General features: G+C 52.6%; 10 protein-coding genes and 1 non-coding gene across 11 annotated transcripts in view; 6 read left to right on the top strand and 5 right to left on the bottom strand.

The window, feature by feature from the left end:
- CC84DRAFT_1141828 (uncharacterized protein) overlaps window positions 1-155 on the bottom strand; it is a gene marked incomplete at its 5' end in the record, with an annotated part of 964 nt that extends 809 nt beyond the window's left edge. Inside the window, one exon of the mRNA XM_018176341.1 lies at window positions 30-155. Within this exon, the coding sequence (XP_018039200.1) occupies window positions 30-155 (126 nt within the window). The remainder of the gene's footprint in view (window positions 1-29) is intronic.
- A 135-nt stretch (window positions 156-290) lies between these two features.
- On the bottom strand, window positions 291-827 carry CC84DRAFT_1162675 (uncharacterized protein; the record flags this gene model as incomplete). The annotated part of the gene is made up of 1 exon (XM_018178058.1): window positions 291-827. A coding segment is annotated over one exon (196 nt), but the record flags the coding sequence as incomplete, so codon positions are not given.
- A 3,126-nt stretch (window positions 828-3,953) lies between these two features.
- On the bottom strand, window positions 3,954-5,286 carry CC84DRAFT_1204088 (uncharacterized protein; the record flags this gene model as incomplete). Its single annotated transcript, XM_018181879.1, has 4 exons — window positions 3,954-4,477; window positions 4,538-4,667; window positions 4,718-5,021; window positions 5,072-5,286. The coding sequence occupies 4 exons, from the start codon at window positions 5,284-5,286 to the stop codon at window positions 3,954-3,956; spliced, it is 1,173 nt and encodes a 390-aa protein (XP_018039198.1).
- A 590-nt stretch (window positions 5,287-5,876) lies between these two features.
- Window positions 5,877-6,512, top strand: CC84DRAFT_1174249 (uncharacterized protein; the record flags this gene model as incomplete). Its single annotated transcript, XM_018180086.1, has 1 exon — window positions 5,877-6,512. One exon carries the CDS (start codon window positions 5,877-5,879, stop codon window positions 6,510-6,512), a length of 636 nt encoding a protein of 211 aa, XP_018039197.1.
- A 354-nt stretch (window positions 6,513-6,866) lies between these two features.
- On the top strand, window positions 6,867-7,669 carry CC84DRAFT_591759 (uncharacterized protein). Its single transcript, XM_018186799.1, has one exon. It carries the CDS (start codon window positions 6,954-6,956, stop codon window positions 7,551-7,553), a length of 600 nt encoding a protein of 199 aa, XP_018039196.1. The 5' UTR covers window positions 6,867-6,953; the 3' UTR covers window positions 7,554-7,669.
- A 2,233-nt stretch (window positions 7,670-9,902) lies between these two features.
- On the top strand, window positions 9,903-11,613 carry CC84DRAFT_1086442 (cation efflux protein; the record flags this gene model as incomplete). The annotated part of the gene is made up of 3 exons (XM_018174160.1): window positions 9,903-9,981; window positions 10,030-10,163; window positions 10,216-11,613. The coding sequence occupies 3 exons, from the start codon at window positions 9,903-9,905 to the stop codon at window positions 11,611-11,613; spliced, it is 1,611 nt and encodes a 536-aa protein (XP_018039195.1).
- Window positions 11,614-13,329: 1,716 nt separating this feature from the next.
- On the top strand, window positions 13,330-15,819 carry CC84DRAFT_1162672 (peptide transporter PTR2-A). The gene is made up of 3 exons (XM_018178057.1): window positions 13,330-13,567; window positions 13,616-14,016; window positions 14,069-15,819. The coding sequence occupies exons 1-3, from the start codon at window positions 13,536-13,538 to the stop codon at window positions 15,505-15,507; spliced, it is 1,872 nt and encodes a 623-aa protein (XP_018039194.1). The 5' UTR covers window positions 13,330-13,535; the 3' UTR covers window positions 15,508-15,819.
- Window positions 15,820-15,943: 124 nt separating this feature from the next.
- On the top strand, window positions 15,944-16,037 carry CC84DRAFT_t36. The gene has a single exon. It is a non-coding gene; the product is annotated as a tRNA-Asp (tRNA).
- Window positions 16,038-16,600: 563 nt separating this feature from the next.
- Window positions 16,601-18,571, bottom strand: CC84DRAFT_589057 (uncharacterized protein). Its single transcript, XM_018186797.1, has 2 exons — window positions 18,145-18,571; window positions 16,601-18,059 (listed from the first exon to the last, which is right to left on the bottom strand). The coding sequence occupies exons 1-2, from the start codon at window positions 18,437-18,439 to the stop codon at window positions 16,894-16,896; spliced, it is 1,461 nt and encodes a 486-aa protein (XP_018039193.1). The 5' UTR covers window positions 18,440-18,571; the 3' UTR covers window positions 16,601-16,893.
- A 783-nt stretch (window positions 18,572-19,354) lies between these two features.
- On the bottom strand, window positions 19,355-20,670 carry CC84DRAFT_1204083 (uncharacterized protein; the record flags this gene model as incomplete). Its single annotated transcript, XM_018181878.1, has 2 exons — window positions 19,355-20,477; window positions 20,525-20,670. The coding sequence occupies 2 exons, from the start codon at window positions 20,668-20,670 to the stop codon at window positions 19,355-19,357; spliced, it is 1,269 nt and encodes a 422-aa protein (XP_018039192.1).
- A 265-nt stretch (window positions 20,671-20,935) lies between these two features.
- CC84DRAFT_1162670 (uncharacterized protein) lies at window positions 20,936-22,484 on the top strand. The gene is made up of 2 exons (XM_018178056.1): window positions 20,936-21,306; window positions 21,356-22,484. Exons 1-2 carry the CDS (start codon window positions 20,982-20,984, stop codon window positions 22,282-22,284), a joined length of 1,254 nt encoding a protein of 417 aa, XP_018039191.1. The 5' UTR covers window positions 20,936-20,981; the 3' UTR covers window positions 22,285-22,484.
- The last annotated feature ends 177 nt before the right edge of the window (window positions 22,485-22,661 follow it).

The raw sequence follows: 22,661 nt of genomic DNA, 5'->3' as shown, positions 1-22,661 counted from the left end.
TCCTCGGCGTTTTCGATGCCGTAGCCGACACCGTTGTCGGTGGATGAGAGGAGGGAATTGGCAGCTGCACCTTCGCCTGCGAGTTGGGGTGTAGGGAGAGCGTAGGCGACCGTGAGGAGGGCGAGGGTGAGCATCATTTTGGAGGTGGAAGGCATTGTGGGTATTGTTGATGAGGATTGGTGGTTGGGGTTGTGGATTACGACAAGAAGTTGATGTATGAAGCTCACAGTGTCGTATCTAGCTCTCTCAAAGCTGAAGTTAAGCTGGTGAAGTGGAGTTGTAAAATTGTTGTTGATGTTTGTCTGTGATGTGACGACGAGACTGTTGAGGCATTTCCACCTATCTTTATACTTCGACGTGAGGAGCTTCATACTACTCCGCAGCTGTCAGAAGCTGCGATTATAGTTGTCACTGACGCCATCGAGTGACTTCCCCACAGTCTTGTCCGTGAGGTTCAATCTCACTTGCATATCGTTTTCCTGGCGGCGCTGAGTCTGCGAAGTCTCGACTGCGTTGAGATGCAGCCTACTGTTCGAGAACTGTGTCCGCGCAGTCTCTGAGGAGTGACACTAACCGTGAAGTGATAGTAGAAGAGGATGTAGTTCCTTCAACAGAATCGGCTGGTCGGATTCTATACGAGCGGGCATTCCCGCGTGGCTAATATGACGTGCGACGCGCGCTGTGACTCGTCAATCTCACAGGGAATGGTGATGCTGGTGCCCATGGCAACGATCTCGGACACATTTCCCCTGGCGACGCTTGTTGATGCATGCAAGCTAGATGTGCCACTGATGTTATTCTTACTCAGCGGCTCAAAACTGTACATTAAGGGTTCAGCCCCCTGCGTCATCTGTTAGACCTGATAGTAAGCATTGAGGCCCTGGCGCCTGGACGAACTTACCCCATATCGTCGGCAGCAGTCTCCCTAGCTAGTGCGGTTCGTGTGCTCTGGCTGCGTTCGTGAAATCGCAGTATCATGCGGAGCACCTTGCTGCTAACCATTGATGCTTCAGTAACAATTAGGCGGGTAGAGTCACGAGCGCGAAGCTTGAACCACGAAGCCACTTCAAGACCCTCGACTCCAATGCCCCATTCGGCAGACTTCTAGAAAGCTCAGCAGCGGAGGCAGGGCCTCAAGCCACTTCCGTAACCATAGCCGTAGAAAAGTCCCGAACGCCTAGCGCTTCGGACCCTCTCCGTCAGACCTACGCTAGCTCCTCAATCAAGCTCTGCTAAGCTCATTACAGAAGACAATAGTCTCTATCGGGGAAACACTGGTTGGCTACAGGGAATATCAAGCTCATCGATTGACGAGGATGCTGTAGCTTGACTTCCTTAGCGCTGATCGCCCCGCAGGATTCCATGGTTGCGGTGAATCTGGGGAACGAACGTGCTGCCAGGGAGAGTCTAGGCGTTATTTTGGACTGAATCAGTGCTCCCGCTCTTTTCAGGTTCACCGACGGAAGTCGCAGAACACACGGTCCGCGAGATGCGGTGACGTGTCGTGAAACCGTTGGTGGAGGTGCGCACTTTTGGAAGTTACTCTCTTAGTTTAGTCAACAGTGTCGGTCACCCTGGATACGCTCAATTGGAGCCTCTCGCTGTCCGACACTTTACTGGGGTGTGGATTGCAGGTTTCTGCAGAGCTTCTTAAACTATACTTGGACAAAACGTAACTTTGGTTCGACGAGACATTTCCACTCTCGAAGGCCCTCTGGCCTAGCAGCTGAACACACAGCCTCCTTCAGTAATTGAAAGCAGGAATCATTCTAGTGTCTCTGCTGCATGCCTGCTAGCTGTGCAGATCAACATAGAATAAGCTCCGGGAACTGTTTCCGCTTCGGATGAGCCCGGCCATGTGGGGGTGCTCCTACTCATTGTTGGGATCTGCGCCGTTCTTCCGGGATGATGTATTTGTCTTGCTCGCGGGGAACGTAGTCCGCAGGATTAGGAATGACGAAACTGTCCCATGTCGTAGCGATAATGGCTGTATGATTCGTCGCGCGTTGATGCGCCTACTTGGTCTTGTCATTTGTGTGAGGCGATGAAGGATCTGACTTCGAAAACTGGCCTTTGCAGAGAGACGGAGATTTTCTGGATAATGCTTAGGGATGAAATGAATGATCCGATACAACTGGGCTTCCATTCGTAGAAAAGAGTTGGGTGCGCGCAGAAATCTGTGTGACAGACTCGATTCAACCCTACTTGTTTCAAAGCATCTCCTTTTCTAAAACACCCATCAGATGCTTGGAAGACGTGAAAAGCAGCCAGATATCATGTCTCAAGATAGTCACCTTCCAATCACCCTCTGTCCATTCGTGTACAACGTCTTCACCCACCCAGAACGTACCGCGCTGCTCTTTCGGCTCACAAGCTCACGTGCTCACTAGGGCACGATGCTTCTGAAAACGCTCGGCTCCAACCCCGGGGTCTCGCCTTAAGTCGGCCAGAAGCACAGCGTGGAAGGTGTCGGTGGAATCGTGAGACAGTTTGGCCGGGGGCAGCGAAATGCTCTGCGTTGGCCAAAAATATAGTGAATACTGACAGGTTTTTCAGACCTTTCCAGTTGATTTCGGCGAACCGAACAGTATATCGGCGTATTTTCGAGGATGCTGGCAGGTCTGAGGGACGCGTCAGGCCGAAAGAGAGATCGGGCAGGCACATGGTCGCGAGTGTGAACATCTCGGCGAGAAATTTTTACGGATCGATGCGTGCATTCCTAAAGTCCTTCATGAATTCTTTGGTAGCATAGGGGTAGCTTCGTGGCGGACGAGATGTAGTTTCAACTTCGTTGTTCAGAATGTTAAACAGCACATCACAAGCCAGTGTGCAGGGTGTCTGCTGCCGTGAATGGTCAGAAGGAGGCGGAAAAACTTGGTAAGATTTCATAGGTATATTACAAGCAGATGATGCTGTTAATGTGGCCTTACTAATAGATAGCACAGCTTCATAAAACGGCATATAGCCATTTTTCAGTCGTGAAATGATCGCGTAGATTAGTAATAGAGTCTCTTCCTTTGAGATTTGCGTGCTGACTTCCCTAGTTGCAAGTTTCTGCAAATCCAGAACTCTTAACGTAACCAAATTTGAGAGAATGTAGATCTTCCTCGGAGCGCGTGCGCCATTCGACCAAAGTGTCTTTTACACGCTCGAGATCTGTCGCTCTTGCATCGAATACCTGGCGAACTGCAGTGGAATCAGGGAGCAGCGCGTATTCATTGTCGAATGATTCAACGACCCGAAATGCTGGAGGGTTCTGTAGTACATTTGAGGCTGCTAACGAAGATGGTTTGCGCTTGAGCACCGGGAGAGTAAAGATGTAGTGGAGGAGACTGCCATCAATATAGTCACTGAACACAAGTCAGCTTGAAGCAGATCGTAAAAGCGTGCATCTAATGACAGGACGTTACTGCCATGCATTCGGTCAAATGTTTTGGAGACACTGGGTCGCGATCCTGTATTATGCCACATTTGATCCCTTCGAGGACGTGTGCAACGTCGCCAGCGCAGAACTCCACCTTCAATCTGTCGTGTATAATCTACGTTCTCTTTGCAGCGTCGAGAAAGAAAGACATAGCGTAGTCGAAAAGCTTTGTGGCATCCTTACGCTGGATCGGAAGATTGCCATGCACTATATGGTGTGCACACCTGAATGGATCGTGACCAACGTCAAATACGGCTAAGAGCCCAAAATTTCTGCCTTATTTGCCTACAATATTCTCAGGCATGCAAAGCATTAAGATGCTGAACACAACTCGTCAGAGGATGATTGATCTTCAAGATTCGTGTCGTTCAGCAACTTCACAGCACTGAGCATGGATGAATGGTGGTCGCCGCCAAGATATTAGAAGATGGGTCGCCTCAGATCGTAACAAAATCTTCATGTTTCCAACGTCATGGGATGTATCTCTAGGCGGGTCACTGGAACAGAATACAACATACTGTCGGCTCCTTCAACACACATTATGAGCATTGAAGCAGTCCGCGCAATTATCGATGCACCAATCCGGACAAGGCACCCAACCCCTACACTGGCCCCCACAACTAAACCCCCCAAGGTCCACTCCAGGACAAGCCGGGTACGGTGTCTGTGCTGGCGGATCCGATGATGCTGACGTTGATGGCGTTAACGTACATCCCGGTATCGGCGTACACACCGGATGCAAACTCCCCTCAATCAACGTACAGACGTTGCAGTCAACCGTGACGGTCTGAATGTTAGGTTTCTTGGATGAGGAAGAGGAAGATGACGATGTGGGTGTGCGGCCTGTTTGCACCCAGATTGGGATCTGGAGACCCTCGCGGGGTGTGCCAGCTGCGGCGGCGAAAGAGAGGCTCCTTGTGCATGCTGAAGAAGAGGAGGATGGCTGGTCGTTTGTTGTGGGGGTGTCTTCGGTATCTGCGGGGTTATTTGGGTCGGTGGGTGCGACTGGGGGAGGCGTGATGCCTGGAGGCAAGGGAACGCCTCCAACAGGCACTGTCAAAAGTCAGGCTTATACTGTCCTAGAAGTGTAAACGGTGGCAGTGACGGTCTTACCGAAAGCAATACCTCCAGGTCCCACAATCCAAGGAATAACCACAACATTACCAGAGTAGTCACTAGTCGTTGTAGTTATTGTTGTGGTGCTGGTAAGTGTAGCGTAATCTGAGAACGTTGTTGGAACGAACTTTTGAAGTCAGCCATCCCATTCAACATCTTTTGGCAAGGTCAACTTACTGTCACGGGTACAGTGTTCCCGTCCACTGTCTCGGTAACAACTGTAGCGCCTGCCGGAGGAGCCGCAGCTTCAGAAGATGATGATGTTGCTGACGGGCCACCCGCATCGCCCGGTGCCAGTGGGTTATTCGGCGTTTGGTCGTATATAGAGTTCGTGATCGAATATTTGAAGCCATTCAACGACCACTCTCCGCCCCAGTAATTTCCACCGTAAATGCACTGGTCGATGATGTTCTGGAACGCATCGTTACAGTTCTCAAGAGGTTTATTGCTGTCGTCTCGGTGGACGATGTAGTTCATGTACCTATGATCATGGTCAGTTCTGCATAAGTGCCTTGAAGCAAGACTTCTCACCAGTAGTTCCATGTATTATCTGTTGTACTTTGCGGTGAGAAGTTTCCTGAGCATATGTTTGATAACGCGTTGTTCTTTGTCAATGCATCTGCGATCTCGGCGCTGGTAGGATCGCCTTCTTTTCGTTGCTGCGAACAATCCGCTGCTGTCGCACGGCTGATGAGTTGTGCCAAAACACCCAAGTAAAATATAGAACGTTGGGCGCTGTGGGGCATCTTGAAAAGAAATCTGAAGCAGGATAGAAAGCGCAGAAAATTGAATAGCAAACGATTTGCGAGGAAAACTTGTTGAATGCGACCTCGTCGAAGGCGCTAATGGCGAAGTTGCGGGATCCAGTGATTGATCCAGTTCTCCCCTCTTGAAGTTTGTAATTCCTTGCTATTATTGAGGCTTTACGATGAGAGGCATATCAATCAAATACTTGTGGGGCCATCTGCACTTGTGAAGATGAGCCACCAGCTAGTCACTTCGCCCCCAAAACGCGGAGTAGATTTAGCGCTTGAGCAGTAAGGCTGAAACAATGTTTGCTTATTCACTCGCCTCACACGAGCATGCCAAGGGTCCGTCTGTCTTAGTCTCGCGAATACGATACTTTAGTATGCTGAGGAATGAAGGTAAGGAGGCTATGCGAGCCGCAACGAAACGGAAGCTATCCTTAGACCAGGAGGTCATCGTAATCTTAGTATGCGAAGATTGGCGATGTCGTAGTGCAAATACAAGTCTCAGTAGGACGCAGCAGAACTAAGTATCGCACAGTTGCCCTCACGAGAGGCCGAATCAATTTCTCTTCCTTTCTCACTTCGTAATGATGATTCAATTTATCGTCTCAGCATTCGCACTCTTACTTTTTCCTCTTGCGTCATCATGGCCTCTCGATGTCGTATCCACCACTGAGGCACTCGCGAAGCGACTCGACAAACCACCAGTACCAGGCGCGTCAGACCTCCGACCCCATCTCGAAGACGTGCCATCCAGCAGCTGCATGTTCTACACCGGCGGCACATTAGCTGCAGCACAGCAATACGCTGACAACAATGAGTTGTTCATCCTGGCTGATCTAGACAAAGACGGCTGGGCAGCCACGTCGCAAGAAGACGAGGACGGTCAACCCGACTATAATGTCCAGTGTCCAATGTCCTGGGCATTTCAAGAGCAGTATGCTATGGCTGGGGTTGGGTGGGGGGAGACTGAGCGGAACGAGTATTTTGACAACTTATCTGAAGCCTTTGCGCAGAAATGCAATGGCGACATCGTGCTCGCTTTACCGCCTAGCCGGCAGATTCCTGAAGACAGTGTGTTTGCGAGAGTGGAGTGGCCGGTTCTGCAGTTCAATCCGACGGTGAATACGATACGATCGGTTGTGTTGAATACAGGTGACGACGCTGATGGTACACCATTATCACCACTGGAGGTATTCTGGCAAAGGTGCGGGGCGGCGTGACCAGGAAGGCATGTGTAACCTCCACCTGAGTTCGGAAGAGTGTAGCGAGAGAGCTTAGACGTCAATCCAACTATGAACAATTCACGATACAGGAAAGACAAGTAGATTAAATAGCTAGGCATTCGAGTCTTCGAATTGAAAGCTGAAGTTGGTCAAGACCCAATGTGATCCCAGAATCATTGCTTTCGTGAGAGCTCTTATGACTTCTTTGTGTGCGACCATAACTGGCGGTCAAAGTGTAAATCATTGCAATACGTTTACTAAGTAGATCCTCACTCAATCTTGATCGCGGCCAACGCGACTCGCGGACGATAAGGTCGACATTTCTGGAGTAATACCACCTCGTGCCCTGAGGCGTGGGTCCAAGTTCACGTCTTGACCCGAACGCCGTCATGCAACTCAGACACCTGAGAAGACAACCTCGACATCTTCACCCTCTTAATGCTTCACCAAAACCGACATCCGCTCCTTGGTCTGCTGGCGCAAGTACTTCCTCATGGGATCGCCACGGGAGGGCCACTTTGCGTCGCAGTTGACGGCACGAGATGGGACGCGAATCTGCTTAAGCTTTGGGAAGAGCTGCTTCATAGTCCTCATGTTACTCTTGTTGAGGTAGTCTTGCAGGTCGTGCCAGTGGGGACGGATGCTGTTCACGGCCTTGATCTGGGCTGGAACAAGCTCGCGGCACCATCCTTCGAGCGCACCATCAGGACCGTCGTCTTTTCCGAATTTCTGGTCGACTTCACCAACGAAAGCGAACTGGTTGGTGGCATACCCGAGTATTGCAGTCTCCTCATAGATGAATCGGCAGACCTCGGGGAGGTGGAAAGCGGTCTTGGGCTGAGCGCGCTTTGGGCCATGTTGGATGACTTTGCCGGAATATGTGGATCCAATATTGAATGTCGGAGTAGCTGGACCATTCTTCTCTGCAGGGCCGACGCAAAAAGACTTCATGGTCTGGAAAGGAAACATTGCTCAAGGAAAGTTCAGGATGGATGGCGTAGAGAAGCACAGATCTGGACGAGCGTCGATATTTGCTAGAAGGCCTGCGGTGAAAGTGAATCGGCCAGTAAACCGACAGTTGAACAGCGCCGCCAGGTCGATATCTACTCTCTAAGTGGATGTAATGGAGCTCGCAATCACGGGGGCGAGTGAGGATGAAGATGAATGCCGATGATGACTTTGGAGAATGATGTCATGGCGTCGCTCTTGATACAAGGGAAAGGCCTGGATGGCCTCTCGCGAGGAAGTCACGACCGCCTTGGACCACACCCTAAGATATGTTATTGCGCGTACTCCGACCATAGATATTCAACTTCCGGGGTGATATTAAGCGCCAATGCAGCCGGTCTACGTACAACGCGCAGCGAGTAATCAGTCCGGTACAAGTACCGAAAAAAGGAAGTTCAGGGTCGCGGTTTGTGTAGTAGTAGAAGAAGGCGAGAATATCCATGAGAGGAAGAAGCGTGGGACATATGACAGCGATGAATGTTCTCATTTATTGTTGAATGTGCCACCTTTCAAACTAATCAGCACACCAGCCACTGTTTGACCAAAAGGTATACTGCTCAGGACTCAAGCGTAACGACGGTGACTCGGGCGTGCGCCTGTCCCCTATATAAACAATAGCCTTCTCTCCAGCACTAGTATTCACACTCAAACTCACACCAGGACCTGGCTCGCAATTGCTCAATTGTAATGTCCCTAGACTCTGGCGGCGAGACGACGCCTCTCTACGGGGCACCTACTTACTTACAAGATCTGTAAGTGCAGACACTGACTCTTTGTCAGGTTCTCTATCACTTACGTATTTCTCATCACCGTGCGAAATGCCACCCAGTCGCCTCTGCTGAAACTCACCGGCGAACAGCGCAACCGGATCTACTCACTCATCTATACCAAGCTGTACATCTCCCTCTCCAAGCAATAAGCTGAAAGATCCTGCCTGGTAGTGCACTTCGATGATGGCTATTCCCCTAAGAAAGACGCGCGCCCCCAACTAGCAACAGAGGCAACTTTCTGCGCACTTGTCGATAGGTGCTTTCAGAGGTCGCTCATATGCTGTACAGCAACAACAGCTTCGACATTTCAGAGTATAAGTACGATGGCCAATGGTACGAACATGGTGCGAACGCCCTCAAGGTCGAGAACGGCATGCTTTCATACGATTATAGATACTCAACGATGAGTTTGACGACGAGGATCTCGCCACTGAGCGTTTAAGCGGAACATTCGACAATTTCAAGCGTTTCCTCCTGTGTTGGAAATCCAAATCCGAATCCGAGTGTTTCTCTCGAGAGTACAATGGCTGGATATCAAGGGATCGGGTGAGGGAGATGCAGGCCAGGGTCTGCGCTGTGGAAGCGAAGGATATCGGTCTTGTGTGTGCAATTTCGTATGGATAATTTATCCCAAACGACATGCCCGGTGAGTGTACTCATTCCGCGCTGCAGTGCTCTGTGAGACACATTGAAAGTCTTGTATCCTGCCCAACATAGGGGTGACGCGGGTCTCCGATTCTACGACCGCTCCAATTCTCCGAGTTTTCTCGTGGGTACAGTCCAAGAAGAAGCACAGGAGGAACTGATGCATGTGGTGGATACGTTCGAAACTGACTACAACGGTATGACTTGTATGGGGTCTACATGTCCCAAGCTCGATCTGGTATGCTCTTGCGATGGCCGTGTCTTCTTTCGGCACCTGCAAAGATCTTTGGGCATGGTTTGGAATAGCGACGTGCACAGTCAGTTATGGTACGTTCACTCTTAGTGAAAAGTTCACGTAGATGTATTGTCGGGTATCCGCATGGAGTCGATACGTGGATCCATGTCATTTATGTCTCGTGTGCACGCAACTCCCAAACACTATGAGCCCTGTGATATCGGTATGGTCAGAAACTGCCTGTCTGTCGTGGGAAAGTTCCTGGCCGACTACATTCCTGGGTTTAAACGAGTTTCGGGGTCACATGTAAAACCATGGAGCTGTGCACTCATTGAATTGACCGGTCTTACTAGATGTTATGTTGATTCGACCGCGTGAGGCATTTCCGGAAGCGTAGAGATATACGCCGCTCGATTACAAATGCTGGTTCCTGGCGACATGTTAATCCAACGGCGAGTGATGAGTTGCGGACCGGGGGTCCGATAGTTGAAAAGTGGAGGTCTGTGCGCACGGACCGAAGCTTGGCACTCACTGAAAGCGTCACAGGGCGAAGTCTCCCAAACGTGCGCGCGTCTGCTCCATAAACCCCGCCACAACCCTCCGCACGTCGTCGCGCAGCTGTAGCACTCCTCCGAGCTTATCCAGCGCCCTGTGGCTGCTGCGTGCTGCCTGCAATAGACTGTTTCCTCATCCCCCGGGTCCCCCAGTGAGCCGGCCTCTGATATCGCAATGGGTCTCTCCAAAACCACCAGGATTTTGATCCTGCTTGCCATCGACTCTCTCTTCTTCCTGCTTGAGATATCTGTCGGTTAGTGCAGTCGCGCGCTACGGTACATATGGGAACTCACACTCTTAGGATATGCGGTCCATTCGCTCGCGCTCGTTGCTGATTCTTTCCACATGTTGAATGATGTGATCTCACTTCTAGTCGGTCTGTGGGCCGTCAAGGTTGCCAACCAGAAGACGAACTCGAATATGTATACGTATGGGGTGAGTCTACTTCTGCCACGTTCGCATTTGCTCGACTAACAAGCGCGCGCAGTGGCAACGAGCCGAAACTCTCGGTGCTCTCGTGAACGGTGTCTTTCTCGTCGCACTTTGCCTCACCATTTTCCTCGATGCCATCCAGCGTTTCGTCGAGCCTCAAGAAGTTAGCCAACCTAAGCTTGTGCTTATAGTAGGATCTTTTGGTCTGGCTTCGAACATCGTCGGTCTCTTCCTTTTCCACGACCACGGACACAGCCACGGCGGACACTCTCATGGACACGGTGACGAAATCCAATCAGCAGAGGAGGGTCATGCCCACGGAACCGACGCTGAAGACCATGCGGTAGCCGATGAGGAAGGCAATGTCGCTGACGTGCTTCCTCAAAGTCGCATTGGCAACTGGCCGTCGACCGCCACCGATGGACCGAATACCCCTGGAAAACGGCCTACAGATATCTCCTGGTCAGCCAAGAAGGATGCCACACCTCGCAGGTCAGCATCCGGAAAGCGTATCTCTAGGAAGCATCACCGATCGCGGTCTCGAGGCTACTCTGGACCCGAGGACATTCCAGTTTACCCCTCCTCTTTCCGTAACAGCATCATTGAATCATCGCGTTTGGAAGAAGACTCCAGCTCAGATGCGGATAACGAAGACGCGGTCGCAAACGGTGGACCTACAGAGCAGTCACCGCTTTTGCCCAAAGGCAAGGGCGTTTCTGGCCAACCCGGTTCTCCCAAGAAGGACGCTCACACCGATCACAAGCATGCAAAGCCAAAGGAGGACGGCAAGGGCGGTCACGGCCATGGTCACGATCTCAACATGCGCGGTGTGTTTTTGCACGTCATGGGCGATGCTCTGGGAAACATCGGTGTTATTGCATCGGCTCTCATCATCTGGCTGACGGACTACTCATGGAGGTTCTACTCGGACCCCGCCATTTCTCTTGTTATTACCGTCATCATCCTTGCTTCTGCCATCCCACTGTGCAAAGCTGCGGCACGTATTCTGCTCCAGGCCGTACCAGCGGGCCTTTCAATCGACGATATCAAGGACGACATTACGGAGCTTGAAGGCATTGTGTCATGCCACCATGTCCACGTCTGGCAACTTTCCGACACCAAGCTCGTTGCTTCGCTCCATGTCCAAGTTGCCTTTGATTTCAAGGGTGACGGATCCGCACGCTACATGGCTCTCGCCCGCGAAATCAGGCAATGTCTCCACGAATACGGCATCCACTCGTCCACTATCCAGCCGGAATTTTGCCTCGACGAGAACCATGACCATGCCGGCAACACAGACGAGAGCAGCGCCGACGAAGCGGCTGCGTCCCATGGCAAGGCCTCAAAGGTCGGTAGCAAGACCGGTAGCGTGTGCGGTGAGGGCGAGACGTGTCTGTTAGAGTGCTCTGACGCATGCGGCAACAGCAAGCAGTGCTGTGAGCCTGCTGCTTAATTGTGGTCATTGTTCCGTCACGACATAGCGCGTTGCTTCGTTGTCATTATCTCCTTATTCTCGTAAAGTGTATGATATGGTGGATATCGGGCCCAAAAGGCTCCTCTGGACGATGTGCCAGTCGCGATTTCCTTTGTTGATACACTGTGGGCAGTCCTTTAGGACTTGCATTGCATGGCGTTAGTACCCGTGGTAGGTATTCGGACGCTTAGAGGGGCGTCTGTATGCATGTATGCTGGCAATGTCGGCATTTTCTTACTTTGAACGGTGTGTTGATATTTGAAAGCGGTGGACACATACAGACAATCGATTCAAGGGCTTGGTACCTGTAATCATTATGTCCGCCCCTGGATGTCACCTGCCACACCTCGTTCTCTTACCTGGGGCCCATTAGTCATACCCGGCTACATGTTAGGATTATGCCTGCAATCCATAAGTATACTATACCTAGGTACCACAGCTCGAGATTCTATGGAGGCGCGGTACAAGCTACAGCTCCTAACAACCCCGGAGCGCCGTCCACCCAAGAATACTCCCACACCAACAATGCTTAACGCAAGCGAAGCAACAGAGCTCCACCGTGTCAGCGCGTTTGCGGCAACGGCATCAGCGGGTGGCAGAAGACCCGTACTCGTGTATACGCTGGGATGGATGCACCTTCCCAACGCAGTAAAATTGGCATGTCGGGACAGACGCTTATCAATATAGCGTCTGCACCCCAGGATTGGCGGATGCAGGAGGCGCTGGACAAGCATTCGGATGTCGGCTTAGGGAGCGGGGGTGTTGGGAGTGGTAAAATTCACGCAACGGCATGGGTAGCATCGGACATTGGTGTGTGCGAAGGCATCGTGTTGTTTCCGGACGTAGGTAGAAGCAGAAAAGTTTGTGAGAGCGGCTTTGGACACGGCTTCTGTCTGCAAATTTTCACAGCTCCTCCGGTATCGCAGCCATTTGCAATGGAATCACCGCTCTCTATGGCGACTGTGCCTCCGAAATACAGTTGTGTGGATACCAGCCGAGGCACGCAGGCAGATTCGAACATGTCTAGCGGAGATGAAGTTTGGGTCCGTGGTGTCGAAACAGGTGACTAACACGTGGCGAGGCCTGCGCTCGGCGAGCCCCGAGGGCGTGCAGCAAATCGAGGGTGTGAGATTAGTCGGTAGCTTACCAGCCTTCAGCCGTAGGGACTCCTTCTCGTGCGGCGTGCGCTGCCTTATCAGGAGGCGACGGCGAGGGTTCGGCACCGGCGACAGAGAATTTTTCGAGAAGGCAGTTCGAGCGGGAGAGGCCCGAGCGCTTGTTTCCGGATCGCCCGGTGCGCGGTGGTGTGTACGGTAGGTGGCGACGTCACGGTGCGGCGGTGGGATTGGGATATTTGATATGAATGACTGCAGATACGATACTTCGCGTCGCTTGAGGAGGGGAGCGCAACTCTCCGGCTCACCTCGGCTGCGCAGGTTTTTGTGTAATGCCAACTTGATCACCACCAACACGTCCCCATCCAGCAGGAGAGTCGTCTACTCGCGCGCCGGGAGATCCACTCATGTACGCCGCGGACGGGAAAGAGTCCAGGATCGGACAAGGGTGTGTGTAAAGTGGCGCATTCAAGCTGCCAAGGGGATTGCTTAATTGGCGGCACAACGGCAGGCCGGCTGAGAGCGGTTAGCCGAGAGGTGCTTGGTGCAGGTTACATCGCGCGGCATTGCTTGTGGTCCAAGCTGGGAGATGGTTATCGCCGTGGAGGCGACAGGTACTGTGTTCCCGGCGGGCTGGATGCAGCGTGCGGGTAGCTCTGGTGGGGACAGGGTGGTTAAATATGGAGGAGGTGTCGCGCTGTTTTTGCCCGTTGGAAATTCCGGGGTGAAACTATCTCTTTCACTTTTTGCTGTGTTGTGAGTTCGCCTTGAGAAGCGCAATTCAAGATGGCGACGGCATACGAGACTGAGGCTGCGGGGTGAGTTATGCGTACGCGACGCCGAGCATGTCCATTGACAGCGAATAGCCTTCACCAGACCCTTGATCAGCCTGATCTATCCAACAAGAGGCGGGACATTGCTGGGGAGCCATTGACGGAGAGGCCGTTTACTGCAGATGAGAAGGCCGCCGCGCTTGAGGCCTCGTCACACACTCCCTCAGTAGCGGGCGAAGACGATGGCTTCGGCGGTGAACTTCCCACCGAGGAGGAGAAGAAGACTCTTCGAAGAGTGGGTGACAAGGTCCCCAAAGCCGCGTTCCTTGTCGCGGTTGTCGAACTTTGCGAGCGTTTCACATACTACGGTGCCTCTGGTCTTTTCCAAAACTACATCCAGCGCCCGCTCGATGGACGTGATGGACCTGGTGCGCTTGGTATGGGTCACCAGGGTGCAACCGGTCTTTCTACTTTCTTCCAGTTCTGGTGCTATGGTAAGTTCTCAAAATATCTTGAACACGAAAGAATTTGCACTGACTGATCTAGTGACGCCCATCTTTGGTGCCATTATCGCTGATCAATACCTCGGAAAGTACAACACCATCCTCATCTTCTGCTTCGTCTACATCGCCGGTCTCCTCATCTTGACCATCACTTCGATCCCTAGTGTGCTGAACCAAGGTGCCGGTCTGGGTGGCTTCGTAACTGCGATCATCGTCATCGGACTCGGGACCGGTGGTATCAAGTCCAATGTTGCCCCTCTCATTGCCGACCAGTACAAACGCCGCCAGATGAAGGTTACGACCGACAAGAAGACGGGCGAGCGCATCATTATCGATCCGTCCATCACCATTACGCGCATCTACATGATCTTTTACTTCTGCATCAACCTGGGGTCCCTGTCGCTCATCGCAACACCCTACATGGAGCGTGACGTCGGCTTCTGGTCAGCGTTCTTGCTATGTTTGTGCATGTTCCTCGTCGGTACGGTCACCCTCGTTTTGGGACGCAAGGTCTACGTCGTGCGCCCGCCGCAGGGCTCCGTTGTCACGGACTGCTTCCGCGTCATCTGGATGATGATCAAGGGCCGCAACATGAACGCCGCGAAGCCGACGTACCAGGCTGGCCTCGGAAACGACGCCATCGCGACGAAGATCAAGTGGGATGACCACTTTGTCGAGGAGGTGAAGCGCGCCCTCATCGCGTGCAAGGTCTTCTGCTTCTACCCGGTATACTGGGTCGTCTACGGCCAATTCTCCAACAACTTCGTCTCGCAGGCTGGCCAGATGGCGTCCCACGGCATCCCCAACGACCTGATGCAGAACTTCGACCCCATCGCCATCATTGTCTTCCTCCCCATCATGGAGCGCCTGGTCATGCCCGCTTTGCGCCGCGCCGGCATCCGCTTCCCGCCCATCAACCGCATCGTCGCCGGATTCTGGATCGCCTCCATGGCCATGGTGTACGCCGCGGTCCTCCAGCACTTCATCTACAAAGCCGGCCCCTGTTACGAACATCCAGGCTGCGACGCATCTCTCGACGCAAACGGCCAGGCCCAGGGTAACAACATCCACATTGCCGCGCAAACCGGCGCGTACATGCTCATCGGTATCTCCGAGATCTTTGCCTCCGTCACCGGCTACGAGTATGCGTACACCAAGGCTCCGCCGAGCATGAAGTCCTTCGTGCAGTCCATGTTCCTGTTGACGAATGCCTTCGGCTCCGCCATCTCCGAGGCACTGAACCCCGTGCTGTACGACCCGGCCATCCAGTGGATGTACGTTGGCATTGCGGTCGCGAGTTTCGTCGCGGGATGCTTGATTTGGGTACTGTTCCACCACTTGAATGATACCGAGGAGGAGATGAATGCGATGGATCAGGATTACGATGCTGATCCGACGCTAAGGAGGGCAAGTGTGCATGATGACAGGACGGTTGGCCTGCACAGGAGGAGTGTTGAGGAGAAGCCTGCCATGAATGCGTAGGGGGCAGGGGTCTGTAGTGATTGTATGATTTGAGAAGAACAGGAGGTGGGCGGATGCATACCCCCATAGTACCTAGGGTGATGATCGCACGCGGCGACGAGTAATGAAACCTTCAACGTAAAGCACATTAATTTGAAATGTCTCGTACGTGTACAAATGCTTACTGAGTATGAGTAGATCGCTTTCCAGTGCTCGCAGTTGATGTGTTCTCCCGCATTCGCTTGGGTGTGGTCGACGTCCTTGCATCGGCCTCGCTAACCGCGTTTACCCGCACGCCGATGATATCCATACCCGCCCCACTCTCGCAAATTCTCAACAGGCCATCTTCGAGGCCATCAGATTCCCTAAACTTCTTCCTTAACCAGACATGTTTGTCTATATAAATGCCAATAAGCACGATTTCAACATCTGTTAGTAAGCATCATCAGCTTCAACATCTTCCTTGGTCTAGTGGTCATGATTTCCGCTTGTCATTCTTACCAGCAAGAAAACAAGCGCGGGAGACCGGGGTTCGATTCCCCGAGGGAGAGTAAATGTATTCTTTTTTGTTTTTTGCACGATCGGCGGTTCTATAGGAGAAGGCGGGTGTCGGGGCGTATGGTCGGCCATAGCTCGGCTGATCTTGGTTGTGTGGGGAAATGGAAGTCAGATTTGAAACCAGCGCTGTTCAAAGGACTTTTTGGATTGTCAATCGTTCTTGTTGCTTACTGTGGTGGGGTTTGCCGATGCGGTTGGTGTTCACAGGAGCTGGGGACTGGGCGCCATTCCCTCCTGGTTCTACCACTATCCATTCTACGTTGAATGGTACGGTAGGTCGGAAATCAGCGTTGCTGGAAGTACTATTTGAACTGTTGGTTGTACTGCTGATTATATTCGTTGACGAATGCTGGCGGAGTACCCCTTTCTGTTCACGCGTCGTCCATTAAGTTTTGACTCTTCGCGCGCTTTTGCACGCCGCAGGAGAACCCAATACAGCCGTCTCGTAGAATTTCTGGTAGAGATAGTAACTCTCAAGAATTCCATTCGCTGTGTTACGTTGGATGCTTGATGTGTACATCAGTGAGCGAGCATTGATGGCCGCGGAGACCAGCGACGCGATAGCGTTCAACGAGTTTAGACATTCGTAGTACGCACAGTCGCCTTCAGGTCCAGTAACAAGAGCTTGAATTTTTAAGCCTTCAGTATGTTTAAGTTTCGTGTGGACACGAGAGCATCCTGCGTTCAAGATCTAGTCTTACAGTGCTCGAACGTAGACATCGACGCTATGGCAACAACTGTAGAATTAGAGAGCATTAATTGCACACGTCTTCGAGTGCTAAATATGAGACACACCAAACCTTCTGTAGGGCAAGTCAGTATGTAAGCTGACAATAGCATACATCCCTATCAGAATTGTTCGATTTCCTCCTCTAATCGTGCAATACGCGCCGGCAACGCTACGTCTCCCGGTACTTGGCCCTGCCGCGCTGCCCTTGGCCCCTTCAGCGGCCACTTCTTGCGCAAGCGATTGAAACACTTCTCATCAGCCGCGTCGATATACCCCGGGATCCAAGTTACGCTCATGACTCTCAGCCTGGCCGCCTCCCAATCCTCGGCGTCACCAGCCGCCTCCCGGAACAGCTTCCCAACCCACGCGTCGTTTTCCTCTTCCGGGTGGAACGCGACTATGAAAGCCGCCATGACAATCCACAAAACAACGTCCCTCCCCTTTTGATCATCCGGGCACTCGAGAAGTGGCATCCAGCGGCGGAACTGGTCGTTCAGGTGGTGGTGGTCTAGCCGCCTCATTGGCAACTGTGTCTGCGACGTGATCGCGGCTGTTACAGCGAGACGCAGGCACTCTGCAAACGGGGTGCCTTCGCCGGGGTTCAGCGCTATCACACGGGCCTGCAGCGAGTGCATTGTATTACGGAAGTACTGTGCTTCTAACTTCAGCTGGCTTGCACTCGTCTGTCCCATGGTACGGGTGAGCGCGCGGAAATCGTAGAAGACGCTGTCTAGTTTTGAGGACCCCGTGCGGACTTCCCCATTGGGTAAAGAGGCATCTTTCTCAAGTGGTTCCCACGAGGGCGGTTGGGCGTAGAATGGCACGCTCTCGCCTGTGATGTAGAATTGACAGAATGCTATTCGCTCAATTTTATATTTGAGGATGTCGTAACGGGTCTGGGAGGTGGTGCGCGAGACACCGTAGCTTGCTTGGTGGGCTTTGTACAAGCGGAGGACTTCGAACAGCCCGGATATGTGGGTAGATGCTGCGTTGTACTCTCCACAGAACATTGCTACGCCGGCCAGATGGATCATGATGCAGATTGCTGAATTTCTTGAGCGATCGTCATTTTTGTTCAAAAGGCGGTTGAGATAGGAAATAGTTTTGGCGATAAGGTGTCGTGTGTGGTTGCTTGGAGGTTGGTAGGAGATGTAGTCGTTATGTGCGCTAGCTGTCATCAATGAAGTCGTAAGGGCGCCTTCATCATCCGGGGAGAGTTCGTCGACGGGATAGTCCTCATTGAGATATCCGTCCAGTGGATACATTTCCGGTAGATAATGCGACACTGATCTGTCAGCCTTTTCCCATCCTCGTTGTTTTAAAGCCTGACGGCTCATCTCGACGCGATACATCAAGTTTGGAAAGCTTACATCGCCACAGGTAATACCACGATTGACGGTCAACCGGCCATGGTAGATACATGGTGGGGTTTACGTCTAAATATGCTGGAGTATGTACTACGGACTCGTAGACTAGAGTCGTGATAGGTTTTGGTCGGTCGACTGCATCGCGCTTACTCGGTGCTCGCACTTTCTCTTTCCGAATCCGCCGCCTGGTCCCGCTCTTCTTGTTCTTTCCCAACATGCAGTGGCTTCGTACGACCCAATCGTCATCTTTGCTGACTTTCCCCTGCTCTCCGCATTCTATGAATGCGAAAGGGCGCATGCCGATGCGCTTAGGAAGTGGGGGACAAGCCACGAAATGCTCTGTAGGCCAAACCTGCGTGTACCGATGTTGTGGGATACTGTTAGCTCGTGGAATCAGATGTAGATGTTGAGCAGTACAACAGTAGTGTAGAACGCAATGTCTGTATTGGTGTGTGAGTACATGCGGGCGCAGGGCTGGCTGGCCTAGGCCGACCCGGTGGGGTGGACGACCCAGATCCTTGGGGCAGAAGGCTGCCCGGACGCGCACGTGGGTCAAAGGCGGTCAACAACAGTGGTCTAGAGGGCGACGAGCATTTTTCCAGGCTGTCGACAACCTCGCAGATGCGCATACCACGGTATCTGCCGGAGCTTGTTGCGTGGTAGTGTTCATTGAAACGCTACAAAGGAGCGCTAATACTGATTTGACATCGTCTCTTGGGAGTAGGCGCGGCAGGAGCGATTGGCAGATACGAAGAACAGGAAACGATACAGACGGGGTGGTATGCATAAGTTGCTGATACGCACGGAAGAGACAACTTAAGGAACGGGGGACCAGATGCAGTTTAGTCAGCATCCAGATGCCGGAGTAAAATGAGTGGCTCAAAATGTAAGACGGGTCATTATGGGTGGCGGCCTAACTTCCGAGGAAGCGTAGCGTTAATCGGACACGCTGCGCTTGCGAAGAAAAGGATAGGGAATGATTATACGACAAGCAAACAATTTTGATGTCATGCAATTGTGCGGATTTCGCATCTGATGTGTTCCGGGCCTAGGTATCTCCGTCCATTTACTCCAATTCCAATGCCAAAATAATACACGATTTGTACACGCTACACTCAGAGATGATACTCGTGCGCAATGCTGGCCCCAACGCCAGATACCGCTAATGCAATCATTCGTAGACCTCAATCTGTAATCGTACACTCGCCTGCGCTTACGGACCACCCCTCGGTTGCTGCTTGTACTTCGTCATACTACGAATCCGCGTGTTCAGCATAACGTATTTCGCCATGTTCGGGTCGTAACATGCGGTTATGTCCAGGGTCATCTTGGCTTTGTCGCCGATGAGCTCGACTAGGCCGGTAACGACAAACGTCCCGCGTGGTGGCTCGACGGGCATGGGTTTGCGGTTCTTCATCAACATCAAGCGGAAGTAGGCGAGGTTCATGGTTGGGGCTTGTCCAGGATCCGGGAGCGTTAACCCCAGCTTCTCGAGAGCCGGATTCGTGGGGGTGGATGGCGCTATAGGTTGGGCCTGCTTCTCAGCGTCTGTTGCCGCAGGCGCACCTGGCGTGGATGGACCAACGGGCGGTTGCGTTGCGGAAGTTGCCGTCCCGGGAGGGGGAGACAGTCCTTTGAACATGTTCTCTACCGGCGATTGCTTTACTTGAAAACCTGCGTACTTTCTAAAATCCAGCCATTGACCGTACAACCTCCTCTTCACATCGGCGTACACTGAATTAGCCACAGCTGTCGGCATAAGCACATTTGTTAGTTTTCTGTGATGTATCGGATCAACCAATTGTGCGCCTTTCCGGAAAGTGAGGTCTTCCGTGAGTACGATGCCCGGGCGCTCGTATTCCAAAGGTGGCCCGTCGGGAAACTTGACCTCGATCCAGATCGAGCCCTTGGTAGTGTCGATCTTGCCGAGAAGAAAGGTGAACTTGGGGTTTCTCGAGGCCAAATCTCGCACCATTGTAACCAACTCGCCTCTGATCTTTTCCACTCGCGGCCGATCTTGTGCTAGTCGAACGAATGTCTGCCATTCTGGGTCGGAACCTCTGTAGTAGCTTCTTGGTCTGGGTCGGGAGAATCCTGTAGGGAAGAACAGCAGACCGTCCTCTTCCTCCTCTTCTTCGTCATCCTGCTCTTCCCATTCGGCCTCCTCTTCGTCGGTTATTTCGCGTCCGCCATTGTCGTTCGCTTCCTGTGCGGGAATAGGTGGCCGTCGCGCGCGACGATGCTCCTCCAATTCTTCTTCATCTTCTATTTCCTCGTTCAACCAGTCGAGAAATTTCCAGGTACCTGCAGCAACCACAATGGAGCCCGCCAGACGCCTGGGTAAAGTCAGACCAACGCAGGTGAAGCTCACGAATTTACTCACGACGTGGTAAAGACGCGCCTTTGTATGCGGACTCTCTGTATTCTTATCGCTTCGTTTCCATCTTGGGAGGCTGATTTGACGATTGCAGGCGTCGGAGCGCGCCTGAAAAGTGAAAAGCTCCGCCGGAAGACTTGCGGCTTGAACATGGGCGGCGGGGGCGACGTCGGGCAGGCAAGACTACCGCAGTTGGCTGGGGGTGCTGTCGCGAGCGAACATGGAGTGGGGTTAGTCGTGATAGGGCATAGAAAAGGTGCAGATGAGTGCAGAAGTGATGGTGAGAAGCTGTGGTGGTTTGCAGAGTAACTGTAGGCGCAGATAGTCTATATGTCGTACAGTCGGAACGAAATGCTTGGCAAGTCCCGCAGACGAGGGTCGTAGCTTCCTCGACTACGAGGTACTGACGTCTGGCTCTCACTCCGCAAGCTCCAGCACGTCCACTTCCATCACGCCCGCCACCATGAAGCTTTCCTGGGGCTTCATCACGTCCTCACTGTACTGTGCCGCATTCGCTGCGCAATCAGGCAGTGTCTACATATTCGACCCTGTGCCCAGAACCTCGCCACAGGCAGCCACGACCATTGATGCCACCACAGCTCGATTAATCCTCGCCCAGCGGCTGGGCCTGTCGCGCTTCCATACGATCGAGCAGACGCGCAGCGAAGAGAGCCTCAAGCAGATCAATGCCTTCGGAGGCAGGCATCAGAAGTTATTTGGCGGGGACGATGCAGACCGGGCGCACGCGCACGCCCTTGTGTGGATAGAAGGCGTGGAAGATGCTGAGGGTATGCACATCGTAGGCTTAATACTTGCAAGAACTGACATTCGTTCCAGCCATGATCAAGGACCCCAAGATGTGGTCGTCCAGCCTCACGATAGCGAACCCCCCGTCCGCGTCGGATAACAAGCACCTGATTGAAGATATGATCCTGCAAGCCCAGTCGCTCCCTCAAAAGTTGGACCCCACCGGCGCAACATACCACTCAAACCAGTTCATCGACCGCCAGTTGTCCGAGCTCCGACAGCCCGAACTCTTCAACGACTACCTCACGGTTCTTCACATCGATCTCAAGAGCAAGGACAAGATGGCCAAGCCCAGCGTTGAGGCGCTTGGTGACATGATTTCTGCGCTCATGGCCGCTCCCAAGGAAAACCAGTTTGCAGTAACACTGGTTGTCATGCCGCCGTCAGCTTCGAATGTTAAGCGTGCCACGAACCCCTATGGCACCTACCAAAGAGCCACCCTAGAGGCTCGCCGCGAACTCACCGAAACCATCATGTCTCTAGCCAGTGCTGAGCCTGCTACGTCACCTAACCCCGAGCTCCCCAGTGACATGGAGGATTTCCCGGTCATTGCGATGGCCGAAGGGAACGACACCACCGCGCCTCTTGGCATTCTCCCTCGCTGCTTTGCGACAGAAGACGCCTGCACAAAGGCCACGCATGGATGCTCCGGCCACGGCTCCTGCGGAGTTCTCCACAAGGGCAAGAAGGGAGAGCGCGCGGATTGCTACGGCTGCATGTGCAAGCCTACCGTTGTGGACAGGGGCGATACCGGCATGGAGGCGCACAAGAAGACCACTTACTGGGGCGGACCGGCTTGCCAGAAGAAGGATGTCTCTATTCCGTTCTGGCTGTTCGTTTCTAGCGGTATTCTCTTTGCTTTCCTTATTTCTGGCGGGATAGGTCTGTTGTACTCGGTGGGCAGCGAGGAGCTGCCTAGCGTCATTGGTGCTGGTGTCAGCGGCCCGGTGAGGAAGTAAAAGGCATCAATGAATAGATAGAAGAGATGACTGGGGGATTGTGGGGGATTGTATATCCGGTGTACGACAAGATTTTCTATTGTCAGCGCGACAGCGTGTATCATAGTGGCTGTTTGGGTCCAAGTGGGTTTGTGGCGTTATAGCATTGCAATTTGACCAAGTAAATGATCCAAAGCGGATGAGCTGTGAAAATATACTCGTGAAGGGGATCCAATGTTATGCGAGTGGTGGAACGAAGTTAATCATTCAAGGATTGAGTATCTAAAGCGCCTCCTGGATCGTGCCGAATCCAATGCCGCAACACCTCAACGCCGGCAATGCAAAATCGAATAATCGAGACCCTCGTATCTACCGATCCTCAAGCATCTACTCCCCCT

The sequence above is a fragment of the Paraphaeosphaeria sporulosa genome (genome assembly GCF_001642045.1).
Source record: "Paraphaeosphaeria sporulosa strain AP3s5-JAC2a unplaced genomic scaffold CC84scaffold_3, whole genome shotgun sequence".
NCBI classification, from domain to species: Eukaryota; Fungi; Ascomycota; class Dothideomycetes; order Pleosporales; family Didymosphaeriaceae; genus Paraphaeosphaeria; species Paraphaeosphaeria sporulosa.
This window is presented reverse-complemented; position numbering and strand designations above follow the sequence as displayed.